This window comes from Anarhichas minor, unplaced genomic scaffold (genome assembly GCF_050575085.1).
Source record: "Anarhichas minor isolate MPS153535 unplaced genomic scaffold, ASM5057508v1 ptg000017l, whole genome shotgun sequence".
Lineage (NCBI taxonomy): Eukaryota > Metazoa > Chordata > Actinopteri > Perciformes > Anarhichadidae > Anarhichas > Anarhichas minor.
The window spans coordinates 18,730,216-18,753,977 of record NW_027466463.1 but is presented as its reverse complement, the minus strand read 5'-3'; the positions used below and the strand labels follow the sequence as shown (position 1 = coordinate 18,753,977).

Here is a 23,762-nt window from a genome sequence, read left to right as displayed (position 1 = left end):
CTTCATCCGTCCTTTAAAGTGAAATGAAGTAATCTATGATCTTCACTGAAATGTATTGGTGATCAATAAGGAAAGTAACACTCTGGCTACCCGCCCCCTTGAAAAACAGTGGCCTCTAACTAGAATAAGGAGTTTCTATAAAATCAATAACACAATCTCACAGTACATTTATATGTAATATGCAGCATTTTGGATCATAGCAGTCTTTGTCCTATTTGATTCAATGGCTGCTGGGTGGTCGCAGCCTAAAAAGGACCTCAAGTAGAGTCTGTTTTATTCTTTGTTTGCCAAAATCCAGTCACGGTTTAAAGCATCATCTGGAAACATCTCCTCTACTTGACTCGATTTAGAGTTTAGGGACTTTCCTCAGTTTCATAACTGTGGCCATCAAACACTCCATTGCAGTTTGAATGGATGTTATGAAATGAATAACCCACAAACAAACAAACAGTGTTTTCTGACTCTAGAGACGTTATTCTGACCCAATTGGCAGAGAGTCAACTGTAACTGAGGCTCCTCAATCCACGTTTCTTTGATTTTGTGTGTAGCAGTAACAATATGTGTGTGAATCATGGATCAACCTTCAGCCATCAAAACAACCCGTGTCTGAGAAGCGTCGGCCTCCACACATCCGCTTTACCTTGGTAATGATGCCCAGACTCGCCCCTTGGTCCAGCAGCGTTGAAGCCAAGTCTCTGTGTCCCTCCCTGGCCGCCAGGTGTAAAGGTGTGTACCCGGAGTTCGTCGTGGCATCCGGGCACGCTCCGTTCGACAGCAGCTGGTGGACGATGTCTTGCTTACCGAGACGGCTTGAGATGTGCAGCGGAGTCTGGTCATCCTGGCGACAAAGAAACAGATATTTAGAGTTGATATAAAGTATGGAATCACCTAGCAAAGTACAAGTACAGCTGAATTGTACTTGTACTTGAGTAAATGTACTTAGTTACATTCCAACACTGTTTAGAAGGAGGATTTCTGTCTGAAGTCAAACGTGGTCTACCTTGGCCTTGGCGTCGACTTGTGCTCCGTTCTGGATCAGATATCGCACCACATTCGACTGTCCGGCCCTCGCTGCCATGTGGAGCGCCGTCTCCCCCCTCTGCAACACACACACACACACACACACACACACACACACACACACACACACACACACACACACACACACACACACACACCAGAAAGAGGGATTGATAAATTACTCCAGAGTTTTGATTCTTCTCTGCCCTCCTTCCTCATGAAAACTCTCTTTCTGTTAAGATGGGAGGCAGAAAGAGAGAGAGAGAGAGAGAGAGAGAGAGAGAGAGAGAGAGAGAGACCCCCTTGCTCTCCACACCCAACTCACCATAATGACGTCCCATAATGCTCCGTTTCTACAGTAACCTGGCCACAGACACAGCGTGGGCGACCAAATACTTGGGGTTGAAGAGTTGACTGTGCAGCGCTCTTCCCCCCTTTCTCTGTTTCCTCGTTGCTCACTTCTTCCCTTTCAACTCTTCATCCCATCTATCCCTCTCTTTCTCTTTTATTCCTATTGTTAATACTGATGCATAATACTGTGTTAGCTGCTGCTTTAAACTACTTAATATGAAGTTTGGTAGCTTTACTTAGTATTCCTCAACCTCGGGGTCGGGCCACAGCAAAGAGTCATTTTATGAATCTGAAGTTTCTCTCCCAGGGCCTCAAACAAATGTTAAACTAAACCAACTAAATTAAGTCTAGAGAGGAAATCCGTCTTTGATAGAACTGCTAACAAACTCATAGACGTCTGAAACATGACAAGCGGCCCAAAACGGTCGGGAACCACTGGTTTAATCTTTAACAACATGTTGTATTTTAAAAGATTTCCCATGTTGATGAATATAAGACATTACTTTGAAAAGCAACTAGTTAACTATCGCTGTCAAATAAATGTATTGCAGTAAAAAGTACAACTTTTCCCTCTGAAATGTACTGGAGTATAAGTTTAAAGTAGAGTAAAATGGGAGTACATTTGAGAAGCCGTGTTAATGTCCTTCGTGAGGACAAAGAAGGACACGAGACAGAGAGAAACAAAGCCAGATCAGAACTCACCACGTTGCTGGTGTTTGGTGAAGCCCCGTGGTTGATCAGCTGGTGCACGATGTTGTCGTGTCCCATGAACGCTGCGACATGGATCGGAGTCAGACCGGACTGTTTAGTGAGGAGACACACGGAGGAGGGAGCAAGTTAGACACCATGCGTTAAGTATCTTGCCCAAGGACACATTGACAAGGACTGAAAGGAGGCGGGGATCGAACCGCCGATCTCCAATGGAAATAGGACCCGCTCTATGTATGAGTCACAGCCAGCCCCGAAAATCGAATTATTAAACATAGAGTACACCTGGTACATGAGAATACTCTCTAGCTACTGCTCACTAGCTAGACTGTACTCCTTATGTACTAGAATGACCATTTTCACAGAGTTATTGTTGGATTATTGTCATCATTAACATGTAAGAAGGATGTCAAGTTAATTCTGGTGCAGCTCATTTTAACTTTATATGATGTATATATCACAGGAGTTAAAGATTATGTTTCAGTTTATTAAGAAAGACTTTAAGCACTAAATAAAAGACAAAGAAATACTTGGTAGGATGGGAGATTTTGTGCAGTGTGGGCAGTATTTTAAATGTGGAACAAAAAGTACAGTAATTCCCTCTGAAATGTGGAGGAGTTGAAGTAGCAGCATAAAATAGAAGTACACAAGCGATGTACAAGTATGTGTCAAAAGTTCAAAGCTGTGCTTAAGTGCAGTTTTTGAGTAAGTGTACTTCAACTTCTATTGCTGGGAAAGCTGACTACAAAAATAACTGATAACACCGTGTTTCCATGACACACACACACACACACACACACACACACACACACACACACACACACACACACACACACACACACACACACACGCACACACACACACACACACACACACACACACACACCTACCTCAGTGACTGCCTGTATCGACGCTCCATGCTTCAGAAGAAGCTCCATCACCTTGACTCTGTTTTTCTTACAGGCAATGTGCAGCGGAGTGAAACCATTCTAATAAAAAACACACAATTAACAAGAGAATATGAACATTTTAAGGTAAAAATTGTCCAAAATCTGGTTTTCTGTGTGTGTTTCTCTGCAGGTTGTGCTGAGCTGGCGGAAGATAAGTCTGGAACGGCGAATGGAAACTACAGTACAAAGCCTTCTTCGCTTTTTCCCCCCTCTGTCTTTTACTTTTTCTCTTCACCGCTCTGCATGCAAACCAGACAAGCATGTGTGGAAATAATTGACTCGACTCTAAGCTGTTAAAGAAACAGAAAAAAAAGAAAAAGTATGCTGTACTGAAATAGATACTTTTCTTTACAACACGTACACTCCCCCCCCCCCCCCCCCCCTCTCTCGCTTACTCGCTTGACTTTGAGGTTTCTGGCTCGATCCTATGACTTCATTTTATTTTCCTTGTCTCTGGCTATAAAGTCCCAGCACTCCAACCACACCCAGACTTCTCCCATTACAGAGCAGAGATGCTTGTCTTACACCAACACAGTGACAGACGTTTTAGTCTCCTCGTTCTGTTTCCTTCATTCATTTCCTTCACGTGTCTTTTCGTCTCTGTTAAAGTTCCTTATTTCTCTCTTTCTGTTGTAAACGAACAAAACGTTGGGAGGTGAGGAAGAAAAGGAAGGAAAGGTGGTTTGAAAATATCAATACTTTCCCATTACTTTCTTCTTTAAAGTCAATTTCCGACGTATACCATAAATGGCTAACTAGTAAATGATAAGTGAATCTGTTTCTGAAGCTATGAGGATCGACACCCTCTTATCCGCACCAGTGCCTTGGCGTTGGGGTTGGCCTTCTTGTCCACGATGACCTTCGCCACCTTGTAGTGCCCGCAGTGGGCGGCCACGTGCAGCGCCGTCAGGTAGTCGTTGGTCACGTCGTCCACGGGAACCTCGTGGTGCAGCAGCAGCTGGACGCAGTTGAGGTGGTCGCCCTGCGTCGCCATGTGGAGCGGAGACAAACCGTTCTGGAGGGAATACGGTCACGGGTTAATACGGCTGAAAGACACGAGTTGGGAGGCAAAGAGATATAAAGACACAGACGGAGAGGAGGCTACCTTCGTCTTCGATAGTATCGGAGCTCCTCGGTCCAGCAGCATCTCCACCACCTGCTCATGGCCGCTCCTGGCTCCACAGTGGAGAGGAGTCAGACCGTCCTGGGAAAAAACAGGTGCAGTGAACTTCATACCATCACCAACAATGTCCTTAAAGGAGCACTTCACCCACAAAACAACCTCTTTATATATCGAATAGTCAGCCCGTGTGAGATTGACCTCTTGAAGAAAACTTTTTCTCTTCGCATACCTCCAAGGTGAACGGAGAATCAATACATTTCCAAGAACACATCGCAAAAACAGTCTCATGCTCGCTATAAATATTTTAAAAGGTAAGGTTGTAGTGAAGACGCATGTTGTTTGGGAAGTAGTGAGCGTACGACTGGATACATGAGACTATATGAGATTATACCGCACGAGTTGTGCGAGAGTTTGGCCCCAATTTACTTCAATTATTCAAGACTTTTCAGTTTTTTCTCTCATGCTTTCACAGTGAACGGAGAATCAAAAAAACAAAGCTTTCCTCAAGAATTCAAGGTAACACGGGGTGAGTAACTGATGTACAAATGATCACTTTGACGGTGAAGCATTCCTCTCAGTGTGTCTTTTTCAGGCCTCTAGCTCTATGAAAGTGCAGAGCCACCTCTTTATTTATTAACATCAGTTTAAAAATGTAGATTTTGTGTACGCACCTTGGTCCGTGCATCTATCTTGGCCCCTCTCTCCAGCAGCAGTCGCACCATGTTGCCGTTCCCACGTTTGGATGCTACGTGCAGCGGTGTGATGTCATTCTGAGGAGAAAGAAAAGCATCATTCCGTCGTTCAGCAGAATTTTATCGGCCAGTTTACGTCGTGCCTTATTTTAAGAAAGAAAAGTGAAATAGGAACACGACAGCGAACGTCCTTGCTCTGTCTCACATAATTGTCAAGTAACGATGAAATGATGAAATGTGCATAAAATGGACTTTTTTCAACTAAACATGAAGCCGTCGAACACATTTCAGACAGCCTGTCCTGCAGCATTTTTAATACATCCCACTTGTCTGAAATTTGCACACTCAACTAAAGAAAAAGAGCTTTTTTTTGACAGTGCAGGAGGAAAATGGATAAATATCCCCCTCTAGGGGGGTGTAACCATTCCAGCAGCGACAGCTGCAATGTTGTAGTCTAATCGTATCTTGCTTTCTTTGTCTCCCCTGGGTGTCTTTCTATCGGGCTAAAGTGGAGGAGGAGGTTTTAAAAGGACACTATTTCATCATTGTGTCTGTGTGACTACAGACGGCTTATCAGTGTTATTTGGTCGTAGTGTCTTTGAACTAATGTCATTATGAGAACATCATTTGCACAATGATCTACAGTAAATGTTAAAGGGTATGGCTGGCTGTTATTCTATATTTTATATTGAATACTTTTACTTAATTTAAAGCTACAGGAGGAACTTTAATTTAGTGTTGATTATGGACAACAGAGGTAGTGTTTCCTCCCTTTACTGCAGCAGGGACTGAAAGCAGGACTTTTACTTCTAACAGAGCATTTTTCTCCACTGTGGTCGCTACTTTTACTGATATAAAACATCTGAGTTCCTCCTCCGGCGCTGATTATCTGAGACACATCCATTCCTACAGTCTATAGGGTCACGTAGCTGACGACATGTATATGTTTTCCTCCCTGCAGAGTGACAAGCACAGCTGCAGGATTACATGACCGCGCTCGATGTTGGATTCCTGCACACACACACACTTACATACATATGAGCCCGCCCACGTATGAGAGTCTCTGAGTGAGTGTTTGCAGCAGCGCTCACTTCAAAATATGTGTGTGTGTGTGTGTGTGTGTGTGTGTGTGTGTGTGTGTGTGTGAGGCAAAGTACCCACCCTTGCCTTGAAGTCCACAGCCGCCCCTCTGTTCAGCAGGAGTGTTGCTACGTTGATATTGCCGTAGTGAGCCGCAATATGGAGAGGAGTGAATCCGCTCTGAGAGGGACGAGAGACAGAAGGAGAAACATATTCTATTAAAAGAGGGAGGAAAAGAAGCAAAATATATTTCTTCATGAGCCACGAGCAAAAGGCATGATGGGATATTAAACAGCGGGTTGGCTGAGAGCAACAGAGCAGACGAGTCAAACATGCTTTGAGTGCTGGACTTTTCCTTTGATAATAAAATATAGATTCCTACTTCTGCTGTGTAACGGTGACATCGTTCAGGTCTGGAGTGGATGGAATCACATTAATAAGCAAATAAAAGCACATTAAGCTCCTGTAAAATTAAAACCATGCAAAGGGAATTCATAAATTGAGCATCCATCTAAGTTTTTGTCTCAATTCCTAAAAAAAAAGAAATCTACTCTTCAGTGATATGCTTTCATCTGAAAGGAAATACAAAAGACATGCAGGTGAGCGTGCATCTGCATGAGTTATCTGGATTTAAACCAGGCCTGACCCTGAAGAAACCTTTATATAACTTGAATACATCAAAGCAAACAGCTTGGATTAATGTAGATGTATTAAAGTCATAATCATCCAAATCATAAATCATTAACTTGTTCAGATAATCTTAGAGAGTTAAGTCTGAATTATGAAACAGCTCTCAGTGACAGTAATTAGCATTTCCTCAAAAAGGATATTCAGCACAATTTCAGGCTCATGTTTGTTAAAAAAATGCAATTAACTAAAATATATTGGCATGCTAAAGGTGAAGTAAATGCATCACTATCACTTCAGCCCTCCAGTTGTTCCTCTTATGGACAGCTGGGTGAGAATCTTAGATGTCACATGCATGCAGACAAAATTAATTTAACTTGATTCAGAGAATATACAATCTCTCAAGCAGTGCGAGGAACAAGAGCACGTTTTCCAGTTGACAGATGTCACAAATGTTACTGTAACTGGATCACGTTACAGAAAGGTGCTACTGTTGATGGAGAAAGGGGGAGTCATGGAAGAAGAGGATAAAACACTGTGCTGGTATATTTCTGTCACATCCGTTAACACAACATGCCAAAGACATGGACTGAACCATTTACAGCAGATGAAGAGAAAAACCAGGAAGATGAGGGTTAATTCATCTGGCACTCAGAAGTAACACATTCTAGTCATTTTCTGCCCAAACCACAAACAGAAAATCACTTTGCTCATTCAAAATCCATTATTACCAAATGACGGCAGCTCAGTAGAGCTCAGCTCAGTAGAGGTTGGGGAAGAAGTACAGGTGGATGAAAATGTTTTTTTTTTTGTAAATAGAAACCAGAACATCGAAGGCGGAAGTACAACATGACAGTTGTTGTACTGATGGAAATACAGCAGTGGAAATGTACATTATGCTGAATTAACCATGTGAAAGTCATCGTTGCTGTTGGCTATAGGTAGTTAAAAAATCTCTAGATATACCTAAAGTAACTTATGTTATTTATCTCATCTCTGCCCAAAAGCAGCAAGCCACTGGATGCACACTCAGCACAGTCGAAATGTGATGCTGGTTTAAAAACAGCAGATGAGACGCTGTCAGCAGCAAAAGCATTCAGGCCGGCATTTAGCGTTCATGCTAGCAGATAGAAGGCTTTGCAATGGTGACCGTGAGTGAACAATGACAGCAGAGGAAGGAGAGAGGAAGCAGAGAAGAGAAGATGTACCTCTGTTGTTCTATTCACCATCATCTAGAAGGCAAAAGGGGGGAGGCGGTAGGGTAACACAAAGGAACGAATAGAGGGAGGAGGAGGAGGAGAGAATGGGGCGGTTAGTGCACCACAACAACTACAACACCAACACCACAGTTGCACCAAGCTGTAGGATGGATAAATGAGAACATGGCCGGACATAGTGAGAAGAACCAAAAGGCAACCACACAGAGGTGCACACGACTGGGTGATGGACCGAGACTCTCCCTTATAATCTGTTATTTATTCTACACTGTGCAGAAAATTAAAAATAAATCAGAATTTCACAGATTAAAGTGGTAAATTTACCTGAAAAAAAACGAGATAAAACTCAGTAATTCTATAGTATTAAGTGGAAAAATGAATGTCATAAAATAAAGAAAATCCCATCGTCTCTGGCAGTAGGGCATGATGGGAGTTGTAGTCCCAGAGAGCGTACCTTGGACTCCACGTCGGCGTTGTGGTCGATCTGGAGGAGGAGCGCGGCGGCCTTGGTGTCGTCTTTTCGTGCGGCGATGTGCAGCGCAGGCAGGCGGACCTTCCCCTTGGTGTCGTTTTCCAGCAGGAGGGAGACCACCTGGTCGTGGCCCTGCTGCAGCGCCACCGCCAGCGGCGTGAAACCGTCCTGTGGACCGGACACAAAAAAACATGAGAGTTTACTCCATGTTAGCTGACAGCTGATAGGTGACAGCAGATAACAAGAAAACAGCATTTCCAAAATATCTTCTGTAGAGAGAGAGAGACAATTGATATTTCTTCACATAAAGTTTAAGATAACATCAATAACAAGTGTTTTATTTGTGTTCAACACAGTATAGAGTTGCTAGTTTCAACAGCTGTTACTATTAAAGGCATCTTTTCTTTTTTTTGTGTTCATTGTTTGTTTGTTTTTTTAGCTAGTTTTGTCATCTTGACATCTGCTGCCATTGTCAGAAATGGGATACGTTACATTGCTGGCTTCCTCTAGTTAGCTAACTAGCTAGCCTCCTCTAGGCTAAAGTTCCTTACGGTTTTATTCGGACACGGCGGCAGATTTACAGAAAGAAAGCAGTGATTTAACTGATGGAAATTCAAAAGATATTTTGCAGCTGAAGCCTGAAATTATGACCATCGTTTGCGTGAGGGAAGCTTCTCACTGACACATTTTCATCAGTTTCATCATTTAATGTTATTAGAGAGCGAATTGTAATATCCGTCTGTGCACAAGTGAGAAATAACAGCTGGAGAAAGTGATCTGATATGAATACACTTACAAGTTCATTAAACTGGTGTTACTGTCTTTGTGAATGAGAGACAAAGATTGAGATTTTCATGTTTTCATGTTACTAAAGCCTAAACGTTAATCTGACAACATTCATCTTGGACTTGAGCCGGAAACGTGACTATGTGCAACATCGTCAGATTGTCGTTGTGACTTTTTTGTACACGGGACCATTCAGGTTTGTCAAACTGCAGATTAACACAAAGGGCTGCCTGTCTGAAAGGGGCTGAACAAGCCAGGCGTTTCTCACACACTGTTCACAACTATTGCTACGAAAAATAACGCGCTACGATCCCTATATATCCCATGTAATCAAGTTGTATGAGATCCACGTAACAGTGAGCCAGGAGAGGCGTGGATGTGGGACTTTCACCCGGGAGACCGCTGTTCGTGTCCCGTGTGAATCCAGAAATCAACAATGACTTATTTGTCAAGTTAACACAACTTCTGTACTTATTGTAACTCAAACTACGCTTGTGTTCGTGGACATTTGTAGAACGCACAGAAAAGAACGGTAACTTTACGTAGGACATCATACAAAGAGTTGTGTGAGGATACGTAGAACAAGCACAGGGCAGTCTAATAACACTTTGTCTATTCAAGCATTTAAGCTAATGCTCTAAAGAGAGTTTAAGTGGATGAGGAGGAGACCAGTGTCTCGCTGAAGGACAAACCGAAAGGAAATAGCTGCTAATGGGCACAGACAGAATGACACTAACTGCATCTGCATCCTCCTGCAAACAGACGATGTAATAAATGAGACACACGGCCAAGACGAGCAGCAGCGATATCTATGAATCATCAAAGAAAAGGAAAGATGTCTCACAAGAAAAACAACACAGACATCGTATGTTTACGTGTGTGTGTGTGTGTGTTTACACAGGACGCCGGCTGTCTGGATAAAACCAAGTCAGCAGCATCGCTACACCCACACATCAAAGCAGAAGCTCCCCTCAGAGATCACCCACACACACACTATGCAGGCAAGAACACACAAACACACACACACACACACACACACACACATTCAAGCACACATTCATGATCCACCAGCATCTCTGCAGCCACACAAATGTCTTCATATGCATAAATTTAGCCTTTTTTTTCAGAATTGCAAAAGTCAAACGCCATCCCGGAGCACTACCCTGCTGTTTGATCTGCTCCATTAGGGATTCAGGGAAAAGGCACAAAGTCAGTTTAATGCCCTAAAAATACTTCAAGAGACAGCAGCAGCAGCAAAGAGGAAGGCACTAGATGAAGCTTTTTGATCTTTATCTTTGAGCTTGAAAGCTTGCAATGACTCAGCAGAATTTCCCCTCACTGAAACAGAATTAGCTAAAAATAAAAACACAAAACAAAACAATCCTCATTAGATCGTTAATCATAACTAGAGAAACAGATCAGTGACCTTCATACTGCAGTAGCATCAAATCATAAAGAAAATATTAAGACCAGCATATTTTGTTTTGTTAAACAACAATACAATACCTGCAATAAAAAAGATCAAATGCAGACTGAAGTTATCTAAAAACAAATGAATTCTGATCTGTTCTGTCTCATGCTGTGCTGAAATGGTTAAACATGAATTATTAAACACCGTGAGTTGCTTCAAACATGGATATATATTTCCCCACATGAATAATTCATTCATGTCTCCTGCTGAAGGAGACAGTGAGGAGGAAGAGGAGGAAGAGGAGGAGGAGGAGGAGGAAGAGGAGGAGGAGGAGGAAAGAAGGAGAACAGCAAGACGAGTTAAGAGATATAAACACAATGATATACAATTCACTTGCAAAGGAGTAGTTTCGTTGTAATACTTTGAGTACATTGTTGATAATACTTCTGTACTTTTACTAAAGTAACATTTTAATTGCAGGACTTCTATTTGTAAGTATTTTTTAGACTATTCTGGTATTTTATTGGCACTATAATCAAACATGTTTAAACCATACAAGAGAATAATCCTGATGTACTGTCTATTACATATTTCCCGCTGTTTAAGTAGTATTAAATATGATATTAATATATTATAAGCGCTGACGTTTTAAATGTGTTTGCAGCCAAACTGAGGACGTGTTTGTCAATTTTAGTGGCAGTTGGCCGTCTGCCGGCACTACAGCAGATGATGGATTGATCCGCCACACTCGCAGCGTAACACTTGATCACACACACACACACACACACACACACACACACACACACACACACACACACACACACACACACACACACACACACACACACACACACACACACACACACACACACACACACACGTCAGACGTCTGTAACGTCACCGGTTCCTCCCTCTGAAGACAGTCAAGGTCACTCTGCATGAATAAGTCATCACGCTCTCCTCCTCATCATCTCTTTCTTCATCTATTCTTACCTCTCACATCCTAAACAATGACTTCATGCTTTTGTCTCCTGAGTGAGTGACTGGTAGCAGCCACCTATCTGCACCACAGAGTGTGCAGGTCGTATCATGCTGCAGTGTGATTACAGGGAGGCTCAGCGAGAGGCGAGATGACGGGCGGCTGTTTAAAAGCTGTTTACGCTTCGTGGATGATCCGTTTGTTACCTCTGTGGCGATGCTCTGGCTGGAGCCGTGGTCCAGTAAGTACTGCACCACGTCCATGTGGTTCTCCTGCGCCGCCATGTACAGCGGAGTGAAGCCATTCTGGAAAAGAAAAGAAGAGACAGTGAATCAGACCTGAAGTCATGATCGTGATGTCTATCTTTAGATGTGAATCTTCTGCTGTATGAGCAGGAAGTCAGAATGTATGGAAGCACATTGTATCACGAAGAAATATATATTGGAAGCCTTCATTTTAAATTATTTTCATTAAGACTTACAAGAAAGCTATATCTTAATTATGACACAGTTTTTAATTTCAATTTAAATTAAAGTTACATATCAGTTAAAGCACATATTATTAGGAACGTATGTCACACGTACAGTAAAGGCTGAGAATGTAAATGACCTCATTAATATCTCTGCTTGCATTAGGTCATCGTGGGCAGCGTTGAAAATCAATAAGCTGCTTTTTGGCAATATTGGATTTACAAGATGTTTTGCATTAATGAGATGAAGCACCTTCATTTGTCAGGTATTTAATTCACTGCGTCAGCCAAAAGTCAGATATCTAAAATCTATAAATGGTTTCATAATTCAATTTGAAGAAGACGCGCTTCATCGTGACATTTCGCTGTTATGAACAGAAACGTGATTGACGTTTTGATCTCCACAGCTGCTCACAAGTGTTTCTATTCCAGCAGAGATATCACGGAGACACATGTCACCTCCACACATACCTCACACCTGATAACAGCACAGATAAAGGCTGGTCTGTGGCTGCAGTTGAAGTGTGTGTGTGTGTGTGTGGTGTGTGTGTGTGTGTGTGTGTGTGTGTGATGCGACACTAGAACAAGGCCAGATCTCCATAGCAACACGAGGATCCAAAAATCCCTTCAACAAGCAAAAAAGCCTCTCCTCCTCCTCCTCCTCCTCCTGCAGCGAGGATGAAGGACACAGTGGAAATAAAACTAACTAAAAGGATAAAAAAGAATAAAACTGCAGATTGACTTAAATGTGTTTTTTCGCAGCAACAATCTGAAAGTACCTCGCAGAAACAATAAGGTGGCTGTTCAGGTGACGGCGTTAAGAGGAATAGTTTCACATTTTCAGAAATCACTTCCACGTTTAGGAAGATCGAAACAACAGTACAGCAAATATGACTGCTAGCTTAGCATAAAGACAGCTAGCCTAGCTTTATCCACAATATATACAAAAACATCCACCAACCAAAGTGGTTCGATTTGGCCCGCCAGATGTTTCTAGCGGGAAAAAAATTAAAAGAATAAAAAAATCATGAATATAAATTGCTGTTCATGCGATTTTATTTTCCGTGAGGTAAAATGCTCTTTAAAATATGTAGAATCCCTAATTATTAATCCATTTTCATAATCTCAGCATAAATGTAAATAACACATTGTTTATTGTGGTTATGTACTACTATTAGGCTGCTACTACTACTACTACTACTACTACTAATAATAATAATAATATAGTTTATTTGTATAGCACTTCTTAAAACCAATGTTACAAAGAGCTTTACTCAAAACAACCAATAAAAAGAAACCTACAGGAATATGTGACAACACGACAACAGTTTCTTTAATATAGATCATGAAATAACAAGACACTTTAGAAGCTTCTCTCTACATAAAGACAGCAATAGATACAGAATGTAAAGAACTTATATCAGCTCTGATCTCTGCTTTCCTCATGGTGCTGTAATCTGAATTCTGCTTTAAAATAAAACAAATTAAAAATGATAGATCCCGATTATTGAGGTTCAGTACAGCAGCAAAGATTAGAGCTCATCAATAAAAGCTTTTTCTTCCTCTCTCAGTGTGTGTGTGTGTGTGTGTGTGTGTGTGTGTGTGTGTGCTGACGATTGAACGATTGGCCAGGAAGCACTGCAGAGCTGCTGACACAGCAAACACACATACACACACACACACACACACACACACACACACACACACACACACACACACACACACACACACACACACAGATACTGTGAATGCACACACTCAAACATGACTTTCCATCAAAGATGATGCGACAATTAGAGAGCTTTGTGACGTGTGTGTGTGTGTAGGTGTGTGTGTGTGTGTGTCTTACCTGAGACTGTGCGTTGACGTTGGCACTGTGGGTGACGAGTTCCTTCACCACGTCCGTCTGACCAGCGAGGGAAGCTATGTGGAGGGCTGTGTTTCCTTTCTGCTTTGAAAAACATGAAAAACATTTCAGACTTTTTTGTATCATTTTCAACGTGTGCAAAAAGTAGTCCCGAAATCATTACAGTCAAACCTTCACACACAGACACGATGCACATATTTTCATTTTCAGTTTGATTTGATATCCCCATGTTCTCATTATCTCAGATTGAACGTTCATAATCAGAATAAAAAGTCCTAAAAAGGACGCTGACTGCAGAACCTGCCTGAGAATCATTTTTACTTACTTCAGTATCAAAGTAATCCCGTTATATTTGTCTGCAAACAGGCAGTGCTAATAGCTAATTCGGCATAACTGTACTGGTGCTAATTTCCCAAAATGTAAAAATTGAAACTGAAAAACGGGCCCACAGCTAACTAACATTCTTCCTGTTTACAGCCTCTAAAAGCCCCCAAATTATAGGAGCAGGTGTTCAAAAACGAGGGTTTTAAAATGATTATCCCTCAAATTGAAGATAGAAGTAACTTTTTCCATGTTGTACTATCAATATATCTTTGATATTACTTTGAAATCACTGACACAAAACACCATCTCACTCACGGAGAAGAGGATGCTATGAGTTGGTATGAGAGTGAGCTGCATACTCTGAACCTCTAATGGATGCACCTGTCGTGTGTGTTACAGCTATAGCAGCTCAGCAGCAGCTGTCGCCGTGTTGTCACTCCTGCTGCCACTGGAACCTCCACATACACACCTCCCCTCATTCCTCAATTTGAACTGCTGCATCTCCTTTTCCTCTCCTGCTACTCGACTGCATTACCACAAGAAAGCACAATTTGTACTATACATGTACTGAATTTACCTGCAGTTGTGTCTCATGGAGTAAAAATGCAGCAAACAAACTGGGGCTTCAACCTCTTCACTGTGTCGGTGTGTGTGTATGCACTTAAAACCTGCTTTGTTTTTTGGCAGCAGACACCAGCTGTAAACACAACACTGGTACGGGCTGAATAACTGTCATCTGTAAACTTAAAATATAATCCTCAAATACATTCAGGTACAAACATGAAATTTGCCGTCTGCATTTAACTTTAACTTCTGGTTCAAGGACGAACCACCGAGCTGCAGTCGCCACATGAAGTAAATAAAGCTGTCAGACAGATGTTGTGGAGTGAAAAGAATATAAAGAACAATATTTGCCTCTGGAATTTAGTAGAAGTATAAATAGCATAAAATGGAGATACTTAAAGTAGTCATACTTAGTTACATTCCACCACTGACTTAGAGATGCAGCCTCATAAAATGTCACTAAGCTTCCTTATTGATGGATGCATTCCCTGTGTGGAGTTACATCACTGTCACTTATATTACATAGAAACATAGAAACACAGTCGACGATTTAGCTTCCTTCCACTAAATCAGCTCACTCAACCTCTCTGCTAACACGCAGCCGTTCCTCTCTTTACTGCTGCTTACGCAACGTGACTTTGGGAGGGAGCTGACAAAGCAAACCACAGCGCGTGTGTGTGTGTGTGTGTGTGCACGTGTGTGTGGCACACACACCTTGGTCGCAGCGTCCACGTTGGCGCCGTGCTTGATGAGCTCAGCCACCACCTCCACATGGCCCTCCTTGGAGGCCAGATGGAGAGCATTCAGACCGTTCTGAGAGAGAGAGAGAGAGAGAGAGAGATTTTAAAATCAAGAGCTTGAACCCTGAACAAATATTATAACCTTCATTTAAATATGTGAGCGTTCTGCACGTTATCAGATCTTTAACAGTATAGACCTGTGAGAGAGGTTTTTATGGATGTTTTGTAAAACAGATTTTGGGTAGATGATCTTTTAAAGACCTCTACAGACTTCAGCGGGACAGTGAAAGCCTGAAACAGATAATACTAAGTGGAGGTTTTCTCTTGTTGGCTGAGGATCGAATGTGATTACGTGTCTCACCTGGTTGCAGATGTTGATGTCGACTCCATTCTTCAGGTAGTCCAAAGCTTTCTCGAGGTTCCCGGCCCGAGCGGATCTCAGATAACAGGCATTTATATCCGTCTGCAGGACACAGAGAAAGATAAACAGCTCGTCACATTAACTTCAGAGAAGTGACTTCAGCTACATGAAAGTAAAAACTGGTGGATGTCTGAACGGTCAGAGCGCTAAGACAACGTAAATATCTTAAACTGCTCAGAGCTTGTTCTAGGTTATTGATTATTCTAGAAACACGTTAGTCAGAAGCTGTAATTTATGTGTCACAGTATCAATACTGCCGGTTAAATCCTTCAAGGCTCGTATGTTATTAGCTGGTGAATGTTGTATTGAGAAGCTGAATGAATAAGACAGAATATCTTATGAATGGAAGGTTTGAGGGTGAAGTGAAGCCTCATCACATCACAAATAACCAAATGAAAAAAGTACAAACGAGGGATTTAATCATCGGTTTCATAAGAAGGTTTTTTTTTTAAACATAATGTAGAAACGTTGAATGCACCAGAATACTTGGATTAAAATGTGTGTGTGGGACGAAGAGCTGCAGACAAACAGGAAGGAGGATAATCAGAGTGAGTCTCTGATTTCATGTTTGCAGAGCTTCAGTCTGCCCCACCCATGTGTTCAAACACACACCCACACATTAAACTCTACTGTTATTCTCTAGAAAGCAGTTAAACTCACACAAAAGGAGCTTAGTTTTGCACACAAACTCTGTATCTGATATAATATAATTCACCAGACTTCAATGACTATTCAACTATGAATTTTTAGGAGCAGGATTTATATTTGAATGCTACAAGTCCATGCTAACATCTACTATTAGGTAATTATCAATAATACCATCATAATAATTAGATTCTGACCAGATAGTAACGTGTCAAAAACTGCTGGAACCTTACAGTAAAATAAAAGCATTTTAAGGCCCCATGATAAACAGAAGCAATGTTAAAACATTACACTCACATAATAAAGTAATGTTAAAACTGTTTTTATTCCTATAAATTAATGCCAATGGGATTTGTTCTCGTCTGCTTTCAAAACAAGACATGACGTGACTCCCCCGTTAGATTCATCAGGTTGAGTCTGTAATTGAACGAGCTACAGTCCGGTGTCAGACAGTCTCGTCGCGCTCACTGCACCGTGATCCTTGTTGTCGTAGACGGATTGTTGGATAAAGCTGACAGCTGAGCTCATTTCCCACTCAGTGAATGGATCTTATCGGAGTTCATCACCACACATGAACACACACAGAGTGTTTCTGGTGTCAGCATGCATTCTGTGGAGGGGGGGGAGGGTTACCGGATGCCATGATACTGCGAGTATTTTACAAACCTCTTGAGTACAGTCTATCATTACTGTTTTTATGACTGCATTTGGTGTTTTTGTTCATGTTTCTGAGTCTTGTTCATGCAGCATCACTTCAGGAAAGTGCAAACTAAACAGAAACCACCTCACCAGCACTGGCCTAGTATATTGTCACAACACATTGAAGTTTTCCTTTTCTTCGTCTACATCAAAACTTCAACGTGATTGTCATGAATCTCCAGCAGATGACCAACACAAGGCTCATGGAAATCATAATAAACTGACTTTGTATCCTCTGATTCTGCCTCCACATGAAGAGAAACATCTGTAAACCAGCAGAATAACACCAATGAGTGAACATGTTTCACTTCATTCAATGAACTGTTTGTCATTTGTGGAAAAACAATACACTGCAAACAAATAGTTCTGGCGATGAATTTTTATCTTAAATAATTAAACCAGCGTTTTTGAAAGTCTGACACTGTCACCTCCCCAACAACGATGAATTCTGTATAAATGTAATATCATTCACAGGTTATTGGAGAATTTTCTTTATACAACTAAGAGTTTCCTGGAATTGAATCCCCTCCACCTGATCGCATAACCAGCTCCTGCAGTCATAAATCAGATGCTAAACACACAGACTGAATGAAAGGTGCAGCTCACATACAGTCATTGGTTATTACTGAAGCCAGGCTCAGTACAGTAACAAGCAACACAAGCGGAGGAAAAAGGAAAAGTATGATCAAAGAATTATTATCAAAAACAAAACCTGTGGTCGGTTTCTGATGTCTTATGAAAGTAGAGGCCGTGTGCCGTGAAGGTTTTTCAAACCCTGAGAGCGGCTGTAAGGCACAATGCCAACCCTTTCAAGTTAAATGTGGCACCAGGCCTGGCTGCTCATAACTCAGAGCATTATCAGAATCCCAGTTTGAAGCACCACGCTATAAGAGAGTACTCTGACCACAGAGCACTGAAGTCCAGCTGAGCATCTCTTAAATTTGACAACAAGAGCGACACACATACGGCCTTACATTTCACTTAACATGACGATCATAACTGACGATATTATTCTTATTTCTGTCATCACATCTCACCATTAAACCTATTAGACGCTGACGCTTCCTCTTTAATTTCTTTTACAATACAAATGCACAACTTGACGTTTTAAAACACAGTCCAGAAAGATAAACATCCATCTAAAGAAATGCGACAAAAGCAGATGCAAACGACCAGAATCTTGAACTACATATACTCTTTCATATTGCTGTATTATCTCAAAACATATGGAAACATAGGAAAAGAAAACAGAGCCGATTGCAGCTTCAAGCGTGCATGACTGTAGTGTTGAGCAACATCAGACAGAACAGTGAACGCATGTGCATGTGCACACAGGAACGTCACGGATAACAGACGACAGATATAGAATCAATAAAAGCGTCTTTCTATTCAAATTCCTGCCGTGAACTCTTCCACTGTTCATCATCCCGCCGCTCAGGTTTCTCTGGTGCTGTGCCACTTCGGTTGGCGTGAGCCAGGAATGCAGTTGTCACTGTGTTGTTCATCACATTACTATTATATCTGTATTAAAGCTGAAGGTTCATCGGTTAGAGAGCAGCTATAAATGATGATCCATCAATCGTTTGGATCCGGACAAAAAGCCAAACCTTCAGTGAACTGCACATTTTCAGGTTTTCACTATTGTCTGACAGTTTCTTAGACCAAACAATGTGATTAATCAAGAAAATAATGTTTAGTGGTAGCTGTTGTCCATTTTATGGTTTGATAAAAAGTGGGACAAATGTATGATCTGAAAATATCCGATGGGTATGATTTGGAGTTTGAAACATGAGGGAAAACAAAATCAAACTATTTTTCTGAGGCAGCAGCTTGACTCAAAGGAATTAAACGAGACTATATTCTGTTCGTTGTCTTTTGTGAAAGTCTTGTAACTGATGAGTTTATTACCAAAGCTTCACCTCTTCAAAACATCTGTATCTTCTGTGTAATGTGTTTGATTGTGTAACTTTAAAAAAGACGTGGTCTTATTTGGATGGGATCTGGTGGAGATTTAGGACTTTGGCCGACTTACATTTAAATGGATTTGTTGGTGACAAAAGAAACACTAAAATACTGAAAAAAGACTCCAGATTAGTGTAAGATCATGTTATGGTTGTTAGCAGCAGAGTGGAGGCTTCTGTCATTCCAGTTTAACTTTATTTATCTATGAGAGATATTTAAGGAATGCTACGGTCGCTCTCTTTCCAGAACACAGTTACACACATTCCAACATGGGAGCTGCTCCCTGCGACCAACGACGACGCTGAGGGACGAGACACTGATTGTCCTTCATACCAGCAAGATTTCCTGTATAGAAACACTTGTTTACTGGAAGCAAAACAGCATTTTATTAAATACTAAAGTACACGAGATGTAAGCCCTCCTACTTGGTTCTATTTGCAGCTCAGACAAATGTTAAAATCTGAGTTGAGGAGCATTAAAATGCTGCTTGGGTGGTGCAGTAACGATGAGCTAGCATATATTGTATATCACATATCAGCAGCTTCAGGGAGACCTTTGGGGCACATGAAGGTCTGTCCTTCTACCTCACTAAGTGAATTTAAGTTAACGAGGAAATTAACTAATTAAAAACGTCAATCTCTCTCTCTTCTTCTTCTAATTTATAATCTTTTACTCCTCTCTTTTTTGCTCTTTTATTCCTACTTTTACACAAACACACAGAGCATGCAGCACCGTCCAAGGTCAGGTGCTTCCATTCACATCACTCTGCAACATGAAACTGTGTCCACACACAACACTGTATGCACAGACTCAAACATACAGGACTTTATAAAACGTAGAATCACAGCGAAGCAGTTAAGAATGCAAACAGACACACAGGCTGACGTTTTCACTCACTCACACACACACACACACACACACACACACATCCACGCACACTGCAGCAGAGTGGTGCAGCAGAGGTGCCACTGCGACCCGTCCCATCAACGACCCCTCCAACCTCTCAACGTCCCACCTCATCCGACAATGTCTCCGGACCGGTGACAACCGGACACAACATCACTTAATCCTACTGGCTGTAAATTAGCCCCAAATCTTGTTCGCGTTAATGCAAGGTAGCAGAGACAGACAGACAGACAGAGAGAGAGAGGGAGAGGGAGAGGGAGAGGGAGAGGGGAGTCTGTTTACAGTCAGAGAGCTCCATGACTTTACAGTAAACAGACAGTAGAGACTTACTTCTGCCAAATAGTCTGCTGCCTCCTCCACTGCCATGTTTTTTCTCAGCCTGCAGCTGAAAGAATGAAACCTGAGCACTCACTTACTGTTGCAGCTAGCACTATAGCCTGGAAGCTAGGGAGAGAGGGATGGGGGCAAGGGAGGAGAAGGGAGAGAGGAGGTGAGGGGGAGGGACGGTCTGTGTGAGAGAGAGAAAGAGAGAGAGAGAGAGAGAGAGAGAGAGAGATAGAGGGGCATTATGTCACAGCTAAAAATACCTGGCTTGCGTTGAGAAAGTCCAGAGCATGTAGGAGGAGGGGGGAGGAGGGGGGAGGGAAGGGGTGAGACAGAAGAGTTTCCGGCGTTAATCTAAACTCCCACTGGAGCAACACGGGATCAGAGGACAACGAGTGTGTTCCAGCCACTTGTTAAAAGCAGAATATTGAAATGAAAGTTCCTCCCAAGTTTGTGCTGCTTCATACTTTTACTTCACTGCTTTTTATTCTGACAGCTGTAGTTACTAGTAGTTTCAGATTAAGATCTTACCTAAATAAAAAACACTGGGTCCAACTTTTTCTGGCTTCTGGTTGAGGCCCCTTGTCACCTTTAGGATGTCTATGATTTATGAGCAGTTACACCAGAAGAGTCGTTTCCCTTCTTAACTTCTCTGGCAGAGATAAGAAAAAAGTTAAAAATAAAATGACTGACATGCAGTGATGTAGTAAAGACCACCTACACAAGAGACCGAGTCAAGACCAAGACCAGAGCATATCAAGACCGAGTCAAGACCGAGTCAAGACCGAGTCAAGACTAAGACTTTGAGCGGTTGAATCCGAGTCAAGACCAGGATCTTTAAAAAGTTGTGTTAGGAACGGTCTTGGGACCAAGAGTCAACCAGTCAAGTTGAGGTTTACAGCCATGTCAGCCATTTATTCTATTAGACAATTGTGTAAAATTGTCATGATTAGCACATGAATTCTTGAGTTATGGCCAAAACAGTGACCTTTAACCCCACAAATCTAATCAGTTAATTCTTCCAGGTGGATGTTTGTGCCAAATTTGAAGAAATCCCCTCCAGACGTTCCTGTGTTCCCTGTTATCTTGTGTCTGTGTGTCATGTATTGTTTTGTGACTTTTAAGAATTGGGTGTGGAAGGAGTTCAGGTGGCATTTTAACTAAAAATGAGAATTATATGAAAAGCTTATGTGGAGATCAATTTGATGACATTATACATTTGCATAATCAGGGTGAACTTCTCTGCTGCATCGAGTTCAACCTATTTAACGTCTGAGGAAGCCTACGATATTAAAGGGAAACCACGAGGCACCTCCATTGGAATTTTGATCCTTCTTTCCTCTCCCGTCATCTCACGACCCCTCAGATTCATCTGGTGATCCGTTGGAGGGACCCGACCCCCTAGGCTGAACTACCCGACTGTATATAAAGAAGTTAAAACCAGCTCCACATCGACAGCTGCGACGGTCGCGTGTCTGTGAGCATGAAACATGCTTTAGGGAATCCCTGCCTGCCTCTCCATATCTGCAGCCACCGTCTCCTGCATGGCTGCAGAGTAAACACAGCCAGGGGGACTCAAACAGACACAGCTGAGGCTTCAGGGCCCGGAGCCCAGCAGACAGATTAGCAGGATTATGAAGGTTCCTCAGGTACCGAAGAGGTAAACCGCATCAGTTGACGTGGTAGAAGGCTAGCCAGTCAGTCAGTCTGCAGTGAAAGTTCAAATGTTAGTTAGTGCATCAGTTAATGTGTCCAATTAGTGTTAGTAACTTTGCCAGAAAGTCTGTGAGTCAGTCTGATCTTATTGACCCGTTGCTAAGCCCCGCCCACCACTGCTACGCCGCCAAAGCTGTCAGAGCTACGTTAGCATGGAGCCCACACTGTCACTAACTGCACTCCCTCAATAACTATCATCTAATTTATGGAAAAAGCGATTTCAGAGAGAAGCAGACGTGTCTACAATATGTGGATAAGGATAAATCAGGATGCGAAACTGATTCAGCAGTGAGAACAAGTAAAAAAAGATAAAGATAGAAGCTAAAGCTACAGATCACAGTGTGAAAGTGAACCACCACGTCACCTGGTGAAGCCGGATACGTCTTTATTCTCTGTGGATGGATGAATGTATGGCCACATGATAAATAATAATAAATAAACTATTAGATACAGTGGAACCAAAGTCTGACTCATGACTGCAACAGATTACAGGGTCAATCCCGGCAGCAGCCACTCGTCCTGTTTCAGTCTCTTTAAGCTTGACACTTAATCCTGATAAAGTCACTTAATGTCCATCAGCCTCGTTATAAGACATGATGCATGAAGATACACTGCTTTTAGCCACTTAAGGAAAATACTCAGAACAACCTCTAAGTACCCACGTTAATAACATTCAAACAAATGCTATTAAAAGTGAGCTAACACAAGTTTAAATGAAAAAAGTATGAAGCTGAGAGTGACAGTGAAACAGTTCAGTGCATTATTTTGTTCATTTTTAAGAGAAATATGATGATTTTGTCTTTGCTACAGCTTCAGAGTGTAGGTCCTGTTTAGCACTATGAAACATTTTAAGGTTTGAGACTCAGCCAGGAAAGAATACATGCTTTTATAATCAAAGCAGTACATTTTGTTCCCTTATCTTGATGTGAGCTACAGGGACACTTCAAACTAGATTATTTGTTGTCAGAACACTGAATGCACGACACTGCTAATTCATTGGTTGATGCAATCTGCTGTTTGTTTTAAGTCTCTTACTTGCCTCTTTTAGAGGACATTTTTATATTGTTTTTGACTTTTTGTTTTGTTTTAAGTCTGCTGGTGGTGCTTTTATGTCACATTTTTATACTGATGTATTGTCCAAGACCCCCTGAGGATTATGGGGGATTCTGGTAGGCAGCTCCCTAAAGGCTGAACCTAAAGGGGTCTACACCTGAGGGGTCTACACCCGGGTGTAGCTGGTGTACAGGGGGTCACTATCAAAGGGCTCGATTGCTCCCTAAAACAAACACGATAATGAAGATCAGATTGCATTAAAATGGAACTGGGTCAACTTCAGTGATGTGGAGAGTCATCGCACTCAGCCTTGTTAAGCTGACGCATCACATCCAGCAGAACGTCGCAGCGTCGCTTCTATTTGGACACTTTATACTATTGTTTCATGTTGTCGATTTATTCCCTTCAGCTGCAACAGAAAAGCGGAGGAACTCGACTCTTCTGTCGCTGCGGGTTGGAAGGCGGCTCACACAACCATTGCACTCTCCCCCCACACAGACACAGTTTAATGATCCTGATGCGTCTTTGGTGTTTTATGACATCTGTGAAGGAGGGGGTGGGGTTGCCATGGAAACTGAAGCTCCTCAATTCGCAGCGCTGCATTGAGTTCATTAAACGTTGAGGGATGGGAAAGACCCCACCGGTGTTTAAAAGCT

The 23,762-nt window shown here is 42.0% G+C and overlaps 1 protein-coding gene across 1 annotated transcript in view; it reads right to left on the bottom strand.

Annotated features, from left to right (window-relative positions):
- Positions 1-23,762, bottom strand: part of LOC142952089 (ankyrin-3-like) — an 82,446-nt gene that overhangs the window by 47,652 nt on the left and 11,032 nt on the right. Inside the window, exons 2-15 of the mRNA XM_076094093.1 lie at positions 15,742-15,843; positions 15,355-15,453; positions 13,735-13,836; positions 11,623-11,721; positions 8,223-8,408; positions 7,760-7,783; positions 6,006-6,104; positions 4,824-4,922; positions 4,135-4,233; positions 3,847-4,044; positions 2,970-3,068; positions 2,074-2,172; positions 1,001-1,099; positions 641-838 (exon numbers count right to left, since the gene is read on the bottom strand). Coding sequence (XP_075950208.1) covers positions 641-838; positions 1,001-1,099; positions 2,074-2,172; positions 2,970-3,068; positions 3,847-4,044; positions 4,135-4,233; positions 4,824-4,922; positions 6,006-6,104; positions 7,760-7,783; positions 8,223-8,408; positions 11,623-11,721; positions 13,735-13,836; positions 15,355-15,453; positions 15,742-15,843 — 1,602 coding nt within the window. The remainder of the gene's footprint in view (positions 1-640; positions 839-1,000; positions 1,100-2,073; positions 2,173-2,969; positions 3,069-3,846; positions 4,045-4,134; positions 4,234-4,823; positions 4,923-6,005; positions 6,105-7,759; positions 7,784-8,222; positions 8,409-11,622; positions 11,722-13,734; positions 13,837-15,354; positions 15,454-15,741; positions 15,844-23,762) is intronic.